General features: G+C 39.2%; 1 protein-coding gene across 4 annotated transcripts in view; it reads right to left on the bottom strand.

Moving 5' to 3' along the window:
• LOC127436428 (epidermal growth factor receptor kinase substrate 8-like) overlaps positions 1 to 17,862 on the bottom strand; it is a 66,797-nt gene that overhangs the window by 12,381 nt on the left and 36,554 nt on the right. For 3 of the 4 annotated variants that reach the window (XM_051690555.1, XM_051690556.1, XM_051690554.1), the window contains exons 6-17: positions 15,528 to 15,689; positions 15,183 to 15,332; positions 15,018 to 15,100; positions 14,800 to 14,936; positions 14,246 to 14,319; positions 7,718 to 7,844; positions 7,029 to 7,117; positions 6,554 to 6,628; positions 4,640 to 4,788; positions 3,497 to 3,659; positions 642 to 778; positions 25 to 136 (exon numbers count right to left, since the gene is read on the bottom strand). In XM_051690555.1, coding sequence (XP_051546515.1) covers positions 25 to 136; positions 642 to 778; positions 3,497 to 3,659; positions 4,640 to 4,788; positions 6,554 to 6,628; positions 7,029 to 7,117; positions 7,718 to 7,844; positions 14,246 to 14,319; positions 14,800 to 14,936; positions 15,018 to 15,100; positions 15,183 to 15,332; positions 15,528 to 15,689 — 1,458 coding nt within the window. The remainder of the gene's footprint in view (positions 1 to 24; positions 137 to 641; positions 779 to 3,496; positions 3,660 to 4,639; positions 4,789 to 6,553; positions 6,629 to 7,028; positions 7,118 to 7,717; positions 7,845 to 14,245; positions 14,320 to 14,799; positions 14,937 to 15,017; positions 15,101 to 15,182; positions 15,333 to 15,527; positions 15,690 to 17,862) is intronic. The other variant, XM_051690557.1, reaches the window with a different exon arrangement.

The raw sequence follows: 17,862 nt of genomic DNA, 5'->3' as shown, positions 1-17,862 counted from the left end.
GTTATTTGATCACATGACTTCTACCTCCACCACCTCGTCTTTCAACACTGACAGCTCCGTTGCGTTTCTGGACACAAAATCATATTTGGATTTGGCAAAGTTTCTGGGCTGCGTTCTGCCATGAGCGTCCAAATTTCTGCAGAGAAACAATTGATTGACAACACGCACATTTAAACAGTTTTGACATTGAAAACATACTGTAACATTCACAATTCAAATACTAAACATTTAATTAAACTAACATTTTTTCTGTGTTTTCTACAGTACAATACATGACATCTAAGATCTACTGGTGTGAAAGTAAATACAAGCACAAATATAAATGAGCACGAATGAATCTAATGATCTACAGAAGGATGTTTTTGACCGCTGCAGCCGTGGAGGAGCGTCTCACAGCATCACAGACACGAGGAACAGAGAGTTATTCCAGATGAACACACACACACCTGAAGCAGTTTTCCAATAGAGTAGATTCACAAGAGGAAAGATGTTCCACCAAAATGACAGTCAGTTGTGTGAAGAAAGAAATACTTGAGTTAAAGCTGCTAAATTTGAGAGTTTAGTTCATCAGATCAGGACAGGAAGTGATGTATGAGACGGTTCTCCGGGGCAGCGGTGCGGTCGGCAGCGGTCAGCGTTACCTATCTACATTACGGCTGACGGCGTGTTTAAAAGCCGCCACGGCTGTGTCGTGCTCCAGCAGGTGCAAATGCTTGTGTGATGTGTGTGTGAAGCCGTACCCGTCTGCGCAGGAGAAATCATCAACCACCTGCGACTGCTGTCAGGGAACATAAATCACAAACACATTTATAATAGAGAACAGATACATACTGAACAAATCTGAAACAAACAGCCGCGATAAATAAGCAAACATTTTAATAAAAAAAAAAAATACATCACACACATCGAGTGTGATTTACATGAACATTCTTACACCGATTATGCTTAACAGGCCGACAACACGTGTGCTCATGTAAACACCAAAAACAGTTTTCCTTTATCGGTAGGACTGGGTAAAAATATAAATTTTCCGATGCATTGCGATCTTCATTTGAATGATCTTGATAACGATTCTTAAATCCCAAGATCAATCTTTTACTCTATCTACTACAATGAGAAGAAATCACTCGCATTTGAAACCAAATGTCACGCTTTGCAACTAAAAGTTTTTGTATTTGGCAACTGGCTGTTAAATGTCATAATTCACTCAGCAGTAATTGTGTAGTATAGTGATGGAGTATTCAGCAGTGATTGTGGAGTATAGCGATGGAGTATTCAGCAGTGATTGTGGAGTATAGTGAAGGAGTATTCAGCAGTGATTGTGGAGTATAGTGATGGAGTATTCAGCAGTGATTGTGGAGTATAGTGATGGAGTATTCAGCAGTGATTGTGTAGTATAGTGAAGGAGTATTCAGCAGTGATTGTGGAGTATAGTGATGGAGTATTCAGCAGTGATTGCGGAGTATAGTGATGGAGTATTCAGCAGTGATTGTGGAGTATAGTGATGGAGTATTCAGCAGTGATTGTGTAGTATAGTGATGGAGTATTCAGCAGTGATTGTGGAGTATAGCGATGGAGTATTCAGCAGTGATTGTGGAGTATAGTGATGGAGTATTCAGCAGTGATTGTGTAGTATAGTGATGGAGTATTCAGCAGTGATTGTGGAGTATTCAGCAGTGATTGTGGAGTATAGTGATGGAGTATTCAGCAGTGATTGTGGAGTATAGTGATGGAGTATTCAGCAGTGATTGTGGAGTATAGCGATGGAGTATTCAGCAGCGATTGTGGAGTATAGTGATGGAGTATTCAGCAGTGATTGTGGAGTATAGTGATGGAGTATTCAGCAGTGATTGTGGAGTATAGTGATGGAGTATTCAGCAGTGATTGTGGAGTATAGTGATGGAGTATTCAGCAGTGATTGTGGAGTATAGTGATGGAGTATTCAGCAGTGATTGTGGAGTATAGCGATGGAGTATTCAGCAGTGATTGTGGAGTATAGTGATGGAGTATTCAGCAGTGATTGTGGAGTATAGTGATGGAGTATTCAGCAGTGATTGTGTAGTATAGCGATGGAGTATTCAGCAGTGATTGTGGAGTATAGTGATGGAGTATTCAGCAGTGATTGTGGAGTATAGTGATGGAGTATTCAGCAGTGATTGTGTAGTATAGTGATGGAGTATTCAGCAGTGATTGTGGAGTATAGCGATGGAGTATTCAGCAGTGATTGTGGAGTATAGTGATGGAGTATTCAGCAGTGATTGTGTAGTATAGTGATGGAGTATTCAGCAGTGATTGTGGAGTATTCAGCAGTGATTGTGGAGTATAGTGATGGAGTATTCAGCAGTGATTGTGGAGTATAGTGATGGAGTATTCAGCAGTGATTGTGGAGTATAGCGATGGAGTATTCAGCAGCGATTGTGGAGTATAGTGATGGAGTATTCAGCAGTGATTGTGGAGTATAGTGATGGAGTATTCAGCAGTGATTGTGGAGTATAGTGATGGAGTATTCAGCAGTGATTGTGGAGTATAGTGATGGAGTATTCAGCAGTGATTGTGGAGTATAGTGATGGAGTATTCAGCAGTGATTGTGGAGTATAGCGATGGAGTATTCAGCAGTGATTGTGGAGTATAGCGATGGAGTATTCAGCAGTGATTGTGGAGTATAGCGATGGAGTATTCAGCAGTGATTGTGGAGTATAGTGATGGAGTATTCAGCAGTGATTGTGGAGTATAGTGATGGAGTATTCAGCAGTAATTGTGAAATTGAGTAAAAGTTGTTTTCCGTGTAATGTGTGTCCAAAGATGGATGAGATAAAGTCTCTCGTTAATATGCTCTCATTTACAGAACTGATGGTTTTCTTAAAGAGACAGTACCAATTTTAGCACGTGTTCAACAAATCAATGTAAATACTTGTAAATAGTACAAATTATGTGAACAAAAATAATATATGAAATATAATATCTCATTTATTGATCGAGTACATTGATTTATTCATTTTTAAAAAGCCAAAATGGTGAAAAAGTAATAAAATATAATTAATACAATTTATATTTTCATAATATATCTAGTTAGGAGGTCCCCTGTATAATTAACAGCATTATCTGGGAGAGAATTTCTTTCATATTTAAGCACAATGGACATTATAACTGAAACTTACCTATATCAATTGATAAATCAAAATTGGAATCAAATCTGGAAATTTGTATCAATACCCAGCCCTATTTATTATAAGCATGTAACAGTATAAGCATAAACTGATTGACACACATAGATTACCCTGAATTCGCTGCATTCTTATCAATGAGCGCAAATGCTGCACGTTAAGCTTTGATGGCAAATGCAGAGAATTACCCAATGGTTTCAAGTCTCAAGTAAAAGCGGTTTTCGTGTGTTTTCAGATTTTGCATAAACTGATTTTTGGTGGTTATCCATGTGTTAATGTGCATCGGTTCGATATGACATGATCAAACGGGCTGATTCAGTGAGATGTCTCACATCATGTGGCGGTCTGTTTCCTGATCTCTGAAACTCGGCCTGGATCAATCTCTCTGCTAGCTGCGTCACTTCCTGTTCATGAGACACCAGCACCGGAGGCTCCCAGCCATCCCGAAAACGCAGCACGTGAGGAGGAAACGTGTGATCCTTCGGCCATTCCAACCTGAGAGACAGACACGTTTGATGTCAGTTGTATAATGTTTGTGTGTATTTTGTTTTATGTTACATGTAGCTCTAAACGCTTCATGTTTAATGATGAACAACACACTGAGTTCAGCTTGACATCTGTGTGTGTGTGTGGTGAGTGTGTCTGTGTGCGTGAGTGCACGTGTGTGTGTGAGTGAGAGTGTGTGTGTGATGTGACGCGTGTGTGAGTGTGTGGTGAGTGTGTGTTTGTGAGTATGTGTGTGTGTGATGTGAGTGTGGTGAGTGTGTGTGTGCGAGTGCGTGTGTGTGTGTGTGAGAGAGAGTGTGTGTGATGTGTGTGTGATGTGATGTGTGTGAGTGTGTTGAGTGTGTGTGTGTATATTTGTAAGTATGTGTGTGTGTGATGTGATGTGTGTGTGAGTGTGTGGTGAGTGTGTGTGTGTGTGTGTGTGTGTGATGCGAGTGTGGTGAGTGTGTGAGTGTGTGTATTTGTGATGTGAGTGTGAGTGTGGTGAGTGTGTGTGTGTGATGTGAGTGAGTGTGCGTGAGTGTGTTGAGAGTGTGTGATGTGATGTGTGTGTGCGTGAGTGTGTTGAGAGTGTGTGATGTGATGTGTGTGTGTGATGTGATGTGTGAGTGTGTGTGTGTGTGTATGGGTGTGTGATGTGATGTGTGAGTGTGGTGAGTGTGTGTGAGTGTGATGAGAGTGTGTGTGGGTGTATTTGTGAGTATGTGTGTGTGTGATGTGAGTGTGAGTGTGTGTATTTGTGAGTATGTGTGTGTGTGATGCGAGTGTGAGTGTGGTGAGTGTGATGAGAGTGTGTGTGTGTATTTGTGAGTATGTGTGTGTGTGATGTGATGTGTGAGTGTGGTGAGTGTGTGTGTGTGTGTGTGTGAGTGATGTGATGTGAGAGTGTGTGTGTGTGTGTGTGTGTGTGTGTGTATGTGTGTGTGATGTGATGTGTGAGTGATGTGTGTGTGTGTGTGTGTGATGACCTGCACTTGGTCCATCCGTCTCCCAGTGTGACCCACAGGTGTCTCTCGTCTGCTGAACCTGCAGCATGCAGGAAGTCGATGGCTTCTCTGGTGAGTAGAGGAACGATCACACTTTTAGCCAGATCAACTCCACCAGACGTCTGGATCACCTGACACACACACACACACACACACACACAAACAGCACAACTTTTAACAATCCCCTCTGACCGAGTCATTTAAGGATGTACAAAAACCTCAGACTGGAACGCACATTCTGTACATGTGATGATCTTTTGCATAACCGTGACATAAACATTACTTGAATATTTGTACCCTCTGATACATGTTTACAGTTATATCATATTAACCTCTATTTGATGTATGAGCTAAATCCTGGAATAGCGCACAAACATTCTGACCAATAAGGAGACAGTTTGCTCACATGTGACTTTTATTAACACAGTTTTGGTCTGTTTTGAAATGCTGCCTTGTGAAATCAGACCGAACCATGAAGAAAATGCAACATTGTAACAATTTCAGCACATTCCGGAACAATTCAAATGAGCAACACGGCCTAAGTGTGGTAAAAATCTGTTCCTGAAATCAAGTTTATCTTGTGTAGGCCTTGATTATCTACATTTTATTTTTCTTGTATATTTAAGCATCAGTAAAGTCATTCTGTCAGCGTGTTAAACACCTCTATGAAATGTTGTCTCAAAATTCACTCCCTTTAAAGATCCACTTGCAAAAAATATTAAAAGCTAAAAAACCTAAAATCATTTGTCAACCTCACAAACTGACTAATCCACCATCCTGACCCGTCTCTATCAGTGACACAGCTGGGCGGTATATAGAATATTCACGATGTTTTCATGATGATTTTGTTGGCGATATAAAATGAAGCAATATTTAAATATAGTGATGATTGAAGTGCTTTTTCTTTGCACATACGTTTCATAAAGAGTGCGTCATTAGGGCTGCACAATTAAATAACATCACAATCTCAGTATTGTCACATGATTATTAAACAAAGAAACGCAATGAATTCTTGTTCATGCGGGATCATGATACGCTCTTTTAAGCAGTCGTATTGTGGGAACAAAGTGCTGCAGATTCACACAATTTCAGACTTTTGTAACATGTTTTTAGTAAATACATTTTTTATTTTATTATGTGGAAAACATGCCTTCATTGTTTTTAGATTTGTATTTCATGCATTAAACATCTTGAGTATACTTGGTATAAAATGACTGTTTGGTTGAATAAATGGTTCCTCTGATTAAAAATTAAAAAGGTTAAATGCAATTTCAGAACAAATATGTAATTATCAAGATGAATATCCAACATCATATATATTTATCCTTTCATATATTGTAAAATTTGCAGCCATATTGTCCAGCCCTAATCAATAACTGCTGAAATATCAGTTTGACAGCCATTCAGTTATGTGTGTGTATGTGTGCATGTGTGAGTGTATGTGTGAGTGTGTGTGTGAGTGTGTGCGTGTGTGTGTATGTGTGTGTGTGTGTGTGAGAGTGTGTGCGTGCGTGTGTATGTGTGCGTGTATGTGTGCGTGCGTGCGTGAGTGTGTGAGTGTGTGGAGTATGTGTAGTGTGTGAGTGTGTGTGTGGAGTGTGTGCGCGCGTGAGTGTGTGGTGTGTGCGTGCAGAGTGTGTGAGTGTGTGTAGTGTGTGAGTGTGAGTATGTAGTGTGTGAGTGTGTTTGTGTGTGTGTGTGTGTGTGTGTGTGTGAGAGAGTATGTAGTGCGTGTGTGTGTGTAGTGTGTGCGTGTGTTGTGTGTGCGTGTGTGTTTGTGTGTGTGTGTTTGTGAGTGTGTAGTGTGTGTGAGTGCGTGTGTAGTGTGTGAGTGTGTGTGTTAACAGAGTTCACACACACAAGCTGAACTGTATCATCAAACAGAAGAAGTCTTACCAGTCTGAGAGGATTAAACAGGAAGTGAACCAGATCCACAGCGCTCGGATTCTGAATGTGATTCTTCAACTTTCCCTGAGATGACAAACAATAATCACATCACAACACAACACATCTAAACATCAGAATCTGTATTAAAATACATTCTCCAGATGTAAAATATTGATTCTATGAATTATACAGTCCAACAGCACTCTCAGTTATATTATTTCTACACGTATTTGTGTGTATATTGTATATTATTAGGTGTATATTGTATATAGTGTTGTGTAACAGATGTGTAAACTGTGTTGTGTAAATCAGATGTTTATTGTAATTGTCATGACTGCTATGAACTGCACCCAAGACTTTCACCCACTGTTGCACTTGTGTAATAAAGTGATTTGATTTGATACAGGACAATGAGATTTACATGTAATCCTGCGTAAAATATATGCTATCAAAAATTATCAATTGTTCACTGTACATCACTCACCAGCAGGTTGAAGGAGTGTTTGAATTTCTGGAAACAGTCGACAAACTCGTCTTGAGATGGTGGTTTTGCTCTGAGAGTCAAAACTCCCTCTGTTTAAATCAACACACACACACCACAACAATCAATCACACAAATGACATCATCCAAGATTTGAGAGGTTTGAATCATCTGAGTTTAAACAGAAACGTCTGATGTGGTATAAACTAAATACTTTATCATGTTAATGTTGTACACACACACACACAAACACTCACACACACACACACAGAGACACTCACAAACACTCACACAGACACACAGACAAACACTCACACACACAGACAAACACACACACACACAGACAAACACACACACACACAGACAAACACACACACACACACACACAGACAAACACTCACACAGAGACACACACACACACAGACACTCACACACAAACACATACACACTTGCACACACACAGACACACACACACACAGACACACACAAACACTTACACACACACAGACACAAACACTTACACACACACACAAACGCACACACACTCGCACACACAGACAAACACTCACACACACAGACAAACACTCACACACACACACACACACACACACACACACACACTTACACACACACAAACACTCACACATACACAAACACACACACACACACACACACACACAGAGTGAACGCACCTCCTGGCCCTTTCTTTTTACTCTTCTTAGATTTCTTTCGTTTGTCGAGTTCACTAAAGGCCTCGGCAGCTTTCTGAAGTTTAGTGACGAAGTGTTCGATGTCGTCTAGAAGGTGATTCAGGATTTGCTGTAAAACACACGGCAGTATTTCATCATACGTGTGCAACACAAACATTTTCTGAAACAACCATCAATCAAACTTCAGTTACACTGGGAATCTAAAGTCAACATGAAACTTCATTCACAGCTAGGAGTGCACCGATCTGATACCTGGATTATATCGGCTTCGATACGGATGTTTTTAACCAGATTGGGCATCGGTCCGACAAAATCTGATCCAAATCTGATACTGTGTGTTAGTCATGGTCATTACCGTTAGCTCCAAAAATTAAATATGACTCCTGCATTTTATTTAAAGTGTCTTGAAGACATGCGATAGCTTATTGAATCTCAAAAGGCTGCATTTAATAAATAAATAAATATATAGTCTGCATGCGCAGCGCGCTTCAGTAAATGAGCGGTGCTACAAATAAAGTGAACATTTAAGTTCAGATACAAGTTCAAAAAATTTGACAACTGGCTTCTTTTCTAATGAAGACTTTCACTGATCCAGAAGACTATTTAAAAATAAGGGTTTTCTTAAAAGGCTACACATTTTTTTATGTAATCGTTTTTTTTTGTTTTCTCCATTTCATAATGAAATAATGTGTAGTTAGATGTTTTTAAGTCATTTTTATTTGTATATCGCTTTTCACAACACACATCATTTCAAAGCAGCTTAACAGAAGATCATGCATTAACAGAAAATGAAACTGTAATATCTATAATGTCTTGTGTAGTTTGATTAAATATGATTGTAAATTGTGTATAAATATAAGTAATTCAATAATAATTGTATTTATAACCCCAGTGAGCAAGTTGAAGGCGACTGTGGCAAGGAACACAAAACTCCATAAGATGTTGATTAATGGAGAAAAATAACCTTGAGAGAAACCAGACTCACTGTGGGGGCCAGTTCCCCTCTGACTAACATCATGAATATAATGACAATATTAGTTATTTATGTGCAGTGAAGTCATGGTTTAAAATGATTAAACTAAGTAAGTGTTAAGGTCAAGTGTTTAAACAAAGATTTTGTAAGAACTGTAAGATTAATGACTAATGTCTTTGAAGTTCATCCTGGATTAACTGCAGAAGTTCACACTGATGCATTGTCCTTTGTTAGTTGGCTGATGAAGGATTTTACTAGCAATTAATTGATAGTTTATGTATTCCATTATAAGAGTGTAGTCCATCAATAGACAAAGGTGATGCAGGCAGAGATCAGTGAGGTGCATCACAGTTCAACCGGCTGGTAATTTCGGTGAGGTTCAGTGAGGTCCATCCTAAATCCAAGGTTCAGGCAGTGGCAGATGATGTATCCGATGTCTTACAGCTGGAGTTGGCATCAGTTCATCCTCTGAAGTCCACTGTAAAAGACTGAAGTGAGGTTTGGTTGGCACCGGCTGCATTTAGTCATCATCACTCAGAGACACGTAGCAGTGGAGTCCGACACCAAGCAGAAACGGAGCTGGATCTGACCGGTTCTGATGACCTCGGGTTGAGACATGGAAACAAATAGAATAATATTATTGTAGATGCCATTCAATTTTATGCGGAGTTATAGATCATGATGGATGTTTCTGGTTCTGGCAGACCTAACTAAAGCAGCCTAATTGTGAGCTGATGGATAAATTAGGTGTATGTCTAGTTAAATATATGAGTCTTTAGTCTCGACTTAATCTGAGTGAGTGTGTCTGCATCCCGAACAGTGTTAGGGAGACTATTCCATAGTTTAGGAGACAAATAGGAAAAGGATCTACCTCCTTTTGTGGATTTTGATATTCTAGGAACTATTAACAGGCCAGAATTTTGTGATCATAATGAATGTGATGGAATATAGTGTGACAGAAGATCACTTAAGTACTGTGGAGATAGACCATTCACAGCTTTGTATGTAGTTAACAGAATATTAAAATTAATATGAAATTTAACAGGAAGCCAATGTAACGATGATAAAATGGGGCTAATATGATCATATTTATTGGTTCTAGTCAGCACTCTGGGTGCTGCAGTTTGAACCAATTTAAGTTTATTGATCTTGCTGGACATCCTCCCAGTAATGCATTACAATAATCTAATCTTGAGGTCATGAACGCATGAATTAGTTTTTCAGCATCAGCAACAGAGAGCATGTGTCGTAATTTAGCAATATTTCTGAGGTGGAAGAATGCTGTTCTACAAACATAGGAAATTTGATTTTCAAAAGGACAGATTGGTATGAAATATAACACCTAAGTTCTTCACTGTAGAAGACGATGTAACAGTACATCCATCGAGAGTCAAATTATATTTTAGCGGCTTATTTTTAGAGGTTATTGGTCCAATAATTAGTACCTCTGTTTTGTCGGAATTGAGCAGAAGGAAATTTCTGGCCATCCAATCTTTGATTTCATTGATACACTCTGCTAATTTGGAGAATTGTGAAATTTCATCAGGTTTAGAAGAAATATAAAGTTGAGTATCGTCAGCATAACAGTGGAAACTTATTCCATGATTCCTGATAATATCTCTGAAGGGAAGCATATATAAGGAGAAAAGCAGAGGCCCTAAAACTGATCCCTGTGGCACTCTATACTTAACTTTTGTTTGATTTGTCAATTCCTTGTTTACACAGACAAAGTGGTAGCGGTCTGCTAAATAGGACCTAAACCATGCTAATGCAAGTCCACTAATGCCAACATAATTCTCCAGACTATTCAAGAGAATGTCCTGATCTATGGTGTCGAAGGCAGCACTAAGATCTAAAAGCACTAGAAGAGAAATGCAGCTGTGATCAGATGATAAGAGCAAGTCATTAGTAACTCTGATAATTGCAGTCTCTGTACTGTGATGGGACCTAAATCCTGACTGATATTGTTCATATATACTATTTCTCTTTAGAAATGAACATATTTGTGAGGACACTACCTTTTCTAGTATTTTCGACATAAACGGTAGATTTGAAATCAGTCTGTAATTAGCCAATTCTCCAGGATCAAGTTGTGGCTTCTTAATAAGTGGTTTGATAACTGCCATTTTAAAGTTTCTTGGGACATGTCCTAAAGATAGTGAGGAGTTAATAATATTAATAAGAGATTCTGAGATTACTGGGAATACCTCTTTTAAGAGCTTAGTTGGTATTGGATCGAACATATATGTTGTGCTTTTGATGTTTTGATATGTTTTGTTAGCTCTTCATGATCTATGACAGTAAAGGATTGAAGTTGCTTGTGAGAAATTATGAGACACTGTTTTCTGAGGTACTGTGACAGATGACTGCATAATTTCAATTTTATTTCTGATTATTTCAATTTTATCAGTAAAGAAATTCATGAAGTCATTACTATTGTGCTGCGACAGAATATCTGGTTCAGTCGAGGCTTTATTCCTAACCTATTTAGCCACAGTACTGAATAAACACCTAGGATAGTTGTGGTTATTTTGAGTTTGCTAAAATATGCTGACCTGGCAGCTTTTAGTGCTTGTCTGTAGATACAGACACTATCCTTCCATGCATCATGAAATACCTCTAATTTTGTATTCTTCCACTTGCGCTCCATTTTCCGAGCTGCTCTCTTGAGAGCATGAGTGTGATTATTGTACCATGGTGCAGGGCGTTTTTCTTTAATTGAAGGGGGTGACACCATCAAGAGTTCTAGAGAAGACTGTATTGATATTTTCTGTTATTACATCAAGTTCTTCGAGACTTGGCTTTTTGAGTGTATAAGACAATTCTGGAAGATTATTAGTGCACCTATCTTTGGTGGTCGAAAGAATAGTTCTGCCTGAACAATAGCATGGTGTAGATTGAGTAACATTAGCTGATCTCAGCAAACAAGAGACGAGGTAATGATCCAAGATGTCATCGCTCTACGGTAGAATTTTATATTGTATTAACATCAACACCATATGATAGAATTAATCTATCGTATGATTATGGCGATGAGTTGGTCCTGTTACATTTTGTCTGACTCCAAGAGAGTTGAGAATATCAATAAATGCTAATCCCAATGTGTCATTTTCATTATCTATGTGAATGTTGAAGTCACCAACAATTAAAGCTCTATCTACAATAACTATGAGATCTGATCAAAATGAGCAAATTCACCAAGGAAATCAGAATACAGCCCAGGTGATCTATATACTGTAGCAAGGACAAAAGATGACAGAGTTTTTTTTATTTATATCTGATGGTGTCACATTAAGCATTATTAGTTCAAAAGACTTAAACTTATATCCTGTCCTCTGAGTAACACCAAAAACTTCACTGTAAATTGTAGCAACACCTCCTCCTTGACCCTTCAGATGAGGCTCATGTTTATAACAATAATTAGATTCATTTAAACTAATATATTCATCCAGTTTAAGACAGGTTTCAGTCAAACAGAGCACATCCAAACTATGATCTATAATAATTCCATTTACAATTAGTGTTTTGGTAGAAAGATGTCTAATGTTTAGTAGCCCTACCTTTATATGATGTTTATCTTAAATGTTTAGTTTTTTTTTGTTTTGTTTTTTGTTTTACCGTAATCAAATTTTTTATAAATGATTTAGTGAGGGGTTTGTTTTTGGTAGTTCGGGGAACAGACATAGTCTCTATATGATATCTATGTTATACAGTCTCTATGTGTTGTAGTTTATGTGACCTGTGTGATGTCTCAAGGCAGCTAGCAGACGTTCGGATTAGCCAGTTTGTCTGCTTCCTGACCTGGGCCCCAGTTAGTCAAATACTATCATTATTAAGACTATGAGCCAAATTTCTAGAGAGGAGAGCGGCACCTTCCCTGGAGGGATGGAGTCCGTCTCTCTTTAGCAGGTCAGGTCTACCCCAAAAACTCTTCCAATTGTCTATAAATCCTATGTTATTCTCCGGACACCACTCAGACATCCAGCCTTTCAGTGACACTAATCTACTATAAACCTCATCACCACGAAGAGCAGGGAGGGGGCCAGAGCATATTACAGTGTCTGACATCATTTTTGCAAGTTCACACACCTCTTTAACATTATCTTTAGTGATCTCTGATTGGTGAAGCCAGACATCATTAGTGCCGACATGAATAACAATTTTAGAAAATCTACGTTTAGCATTAGCCAAACTTAGTAAATTTGATCTGATGTCAGATGCTCGAGCCCCAGAAATGCATTTAACAATAGTGGCTGGAGTCTCTATTTCCACGTTCCTTACAGTAGAATCACCAACGACCAAGGCTCTTTCAACATAATTCTCAGTGGGTGCATCACTGAGTGGGGAGAATCGATTGGAAACCCAAACAGGAACGGGAGAGTGGTGTAGCTTTGCTGAGCGAGTATACCGCAGAGACGTCACCCAAACACCCTGCTGTGGGGGCTCTACAGCTGGAACCAAAATGTGCGTGTTGCTCGCTGTACTAACTGCATCCGAAACAGTATCTACAGGCTTCTCTTTCTCACTGACCTCCACTAGCATTCGGATGCGTGTCTGTAACTCATTAACCTTTTCCGTCAGCCTGACTAATTCCTTACATTTATCACATGTGAATCCCTCACTGCTGATGGAAGAAGCTATAGTAAACATGTGGCATGCAATGCAGGAAGAAATAACATGAGCGGATGCCAGAACTTACCACAATTGTTTGACGTTGTTGTTATGGTTGTTCTTGAGTGGCGAGGGTTTGAGATCGATGTGGTTCCTGATCAGCAGATGTTTAAGATTGATGCAATAATCCGTGTAAAACACAGTGGAGAAAACGAATGCACACAGTCGAGACGCAAGATGTAGACAAGCAGAAAAAGAAAAAAAAAGAAAACTGATGCGGAAAAACCCAAAGTACACGGTAAAATGGCAAAGGATAAAGCAATGAACGTATAAGAATAAGCAATGCTAAGCAGCGTGCAGCTTAGAGTTCTCCCAATCAGTTCCACACAGTGAGGTACAGAAATTCAACACTGATTACAAAAAAACAATACTGGTATCGGATCCGGACTGGCCGATGCTGAAAGTTCAGGTATCGGAATCAGATTGGGAGAGAAAAATGTGTATTGGTGCATCCCTATTCACAACCCATTTTATGAATTTCAAAGTGGAACAGAATATTCAGACTTGATTTTATCTATGAAGAATCAATTGGAAAGATTAAAGATATCATTGTAATAACGTGCACTGATGAATTATTCACAATAACACCAGAAACATACAGTCCATTTTGATTTTACCAGAACATCCTGGACTTTTGACATTTATGGTAAATCATTATAATTTTGACAAATGAAAACTGATTTCTTTCTGCTCAGAATTTATCATTAAAACAAGCTGTAGATATTTATGATGGAATGATTGGAGGGAAGAGATGGAAAGACTGAGATGTTTAAGTTGTGTATCTGTAGTGAACGATGACAGGCTCATCTCATTGGCTGACGGAGAGGAAGAGGAACAGGATGTGATGTATCAGTGTAAACACTCACCACATCTCTGTCCACTTGTGCAGCGCTCATCTCTGGAAACCCGTCCAGCTCCGTGTGATGTCTCTGTTTATCATCTGAACACACACACACACACACACACACACACACACTCTTTTATCACATGCTGTGAGAACAGGAAGGACACACAGCAGATACAGAAAAAATGTGATTCGCTCTGAATCACAAACATGAACTCAAGTTTAAGAAAATAGAGATAAAGACTGAAAGACTGAACAATGAGCTGTAAAAACCACTGACATCACATATACCGGGGCTAGTTGTCACACTTTATTGACTACCAAAAAGCCATTCATTATTTCTAACGATTGATGCCCAGGATAAAAAATGCAATTCTGATCTGAACTCTACTGACATTGATTTGAGAATATCAATAATATACTGTCTAAACTAAAGAAGCCAAATTCATTCTGGGGTATTAAAGGGCTTTTAAAGTATAAAAACAGTAATGATGCAATTAGACTTTTGACTCAAAACATACAGCATCATTGTGACAACTTGCCCCGGTCTCCCCCATATATGAATGTCTGACTCACGGTCTGGATGCTTATTGGTCCAGGCCGACCAACTGGCCACTCGGCTCTTGAGGTTCTCTTGATTGACAGCTGCTGGAGGCTGGGGGGCGGGGCCTCCTGGGGGTGGAGGAATAGTGCCATCACTCTTCAGGATCATTCTGACGGACACAGAGAAACGGATGCTGGGTTACCATGGCAACAGCATCACAATTCATACAGCTGGTCAGTGACGATCTTACTTGAGCGCCTCCGGACGTTTCTTCACTTTCCCACCTTTGTGATCGCTGACGGCGCTCTCAATGTCCACGTGGATTAGATTGGCCTGATATGGTCACATGACATAATCATAAACACACACCCCATGAGGAACAGTGCTGTTTTGTGTTGTGAGAGTGTTTAAGTACCTTGATATCATCACACTGGAACAGGTGCAGGTCCGGTTTGCCCTGTCCAGATTCTTTACACACCAGCGCGAGTATCGAGTCATAACTGCATGCGTTCATCACGGCCTGACAGTGCTGGATGGAACCCAGAGGAAAGTTCTCTAACTCATTCTGAAACACACACAACATCAGATTAAACTATCATTCATGTCCGTAGCACAAACGCTGCAGGACGACTTCCACACTAAACATTTATTACTTACAATAAATGTTTGATCAGATCATTATGAGCACTATAAACACGACAAATGATCAGAACAGAGTCACACACACTGCTGGTCTGAACGTCTAATGTTTGTTTGGTACCTTGGTTTCACTATCGATGAGGCTGACAGCTTTCTCGTCCACCTGTAGAATCATGTCTTGTGTCCAAACCTTCCCTTTGGCATCCAGCAGACGCAGTTTTCTGATGCCGTCATCAGTGGTCAACATGGCCTCTTTACGGTCCATCACAAACGTGGTCAGATGCTGCAAGAGACACAATCACACATGACCGATTAGGGATGGCAAAAGTACTGGTACTCTGGTACTAAGTTGGTGCTAACATTAAAAAGATGTAACGATACTAGACTTCCTGCAGCACTGGTAAGACCGAGTCCTAACTCATTTCAGTACCTGTGCGCTTTGACTGACAGGCAGCTTCTTTCTATGTGCGCGCTCATGAGCGAGTGCACTCTGTGAGAATACACGAAAATACATTCAAAATATCCACCTTGGCAAGATATTAATGTAACCATAGTCAGTTATGTCTTATAAATGTAAGCTGTGGGACAAAAAAAAAAGCAGATTTGTATCAAAATATCAGACTGGAAGTGTAAATGCGGCCTAATAGATCTGCTAATGCCAAGGATGTGCATGAGTAATCGATTAATCGAATATTTAAAGATTTGACTAGTAAAAACACTACTCGAAAATTGCAATTAGATTTTCCTATATGCCTTTGCCTGCCGTGGGCAACAATGAAACTGCTTCTCTACCCTAAATCACCCTAAGTCATTGCATTGAGTGGTGCTGTGACTGCATGATGTTGTTCAAGGAATAGGTCAACCAAAAAGAACATAATTAAAGTGATTGTATCGCTTAAGACTTGTGCAAATGTTTTTTGTTTTTTGTCATTTTTGAATCTAGATGTTGTTGTTTGTGCATAGTGCTCATTTTCATAAGAAAACAGGTTCAAAGGTTGAAGGTGGAACTCAAATTCTACATTTCAAGTAATCGATTAATCGAGTTAGAGTGTTAGAGTACTCATCTTCAAATTACTATAAATGCCCATCCCTACTCAGTATTTCATTAATATTAGGGCAGTCAGGGGGGTCTGGTTAGCTCAGAGTATTGACATTGACTACCACCCTGGAGTCGTGAGTTTGAATCCAGGGTGTGCGCTGAGTGACTCCAGTCAGGTCTCCTAAGCAACCAAATTGTCCGGTTGCTAGGGAGGGTAGAGTCACATGGGGTAACCTCCTCGTGGTCACTATAATGTGGTTCTCGCTTTCGGTGGGGTGCGTGGCGAGTTGTGCGTGGATGCCGTGCGAGAATAGCGTGAAGCCTCCACACGCGCAGTGTCTCCGCGGTAACGTGCTCAACAAGCCATGTGATAAGATGCATGGATTGACAGTCTCAGATGCGGAGGCAACTGAGATTCGTCCTCCGCCACCCGGATTGAGGCGAGTCACTACACCACCACGAGGATTTAGAGCGCATTGGGAATTGGGTATACCAAATTGGGGAGAAAAAATAAAAACAAATAAATATTAAAATCGAATTAATTACATAATGTGCTAATTAATTAATCAAATTAAATCGCATATCAACATTTGCAGACAATGGCTTGGGGGTCTTTCAATTCAATTCAATAAAAACAATTAAAACAAATCATGATAAAATAATTATTAATAATTATATTTAAATAATTTTAAATATAATACACATAATTCAGATAACAAAAATGCATTACATTATAGTAACAAATGAGTAAAGCATTGATTTGAAAATACAAAAAGTAGTTTTAGAAGGCAATATATTGTTTATTTCCATATCATTGGCCTACAGTACACAACAATCCATTTTGCAATGGAACTCGTCAATCTGTCTGAGCTAGGACAGGTCAATGTACACATGCTTTTGTCTCATTTTGGTTGCTTCACATCATAAACAGTGTTTTTGCTGTCTCAAGGTAAACCTAGCTTGAAACTTAGAATGCAGAGATCTCGAGATGTGTTTTCTGAGTTGTGCTCCATCCAGCTGTGTGTTTTGATTAAAATCATTTGAGGGCAAGAACGCGTCCTCATCTTGTGCCGTCTGCTGTCAGACCTTTGTGGATATGTATGAGGCCATCCTTTGATGAAATATCATAATATAATACACTTTATAATAAAAGTTTGTGGGGTTTCATTTATATAGTCAATCTTTAAATATTACTGAAACCCACATAAGATGCATGCTTTTAACACTATGTACTTTAAAACATGATTTAAAAAAAACACCGTTTTGTCTCTTTCGGCTTTCCGTAATTCAATGCACATTCCTTAGTTTAAAGTTGTTTTAGAAGAAAACAGGCTATAAATAGGCTAAAATAGGTGATTGATTTGTCAAAATACACTAGATTTGTCAAAGTTTGCAAGGTTCATGACACTGCGTCTTT

Source organism: Myxocyprinus asiaticus, chromosome 47, assembly GCF_019703515.2.
Source record: "Myxocyprinus asiaticus isolate MX2 ecotype Aquarium Trade chromosome 47, UBuf_Myxa_2, whole genome shotgun sequence".
NCBI lineage: Eukaryota > Metazoa > Chordata > Actinopteri > Cypriniformes > Catostomidae > Myxocyprinus > Myxocyprinus asiaticus.
Note: the sequence above shows the minus strand (reverse complement) of the source record. Positions and strands in the feature narration are given on the sequence as shown.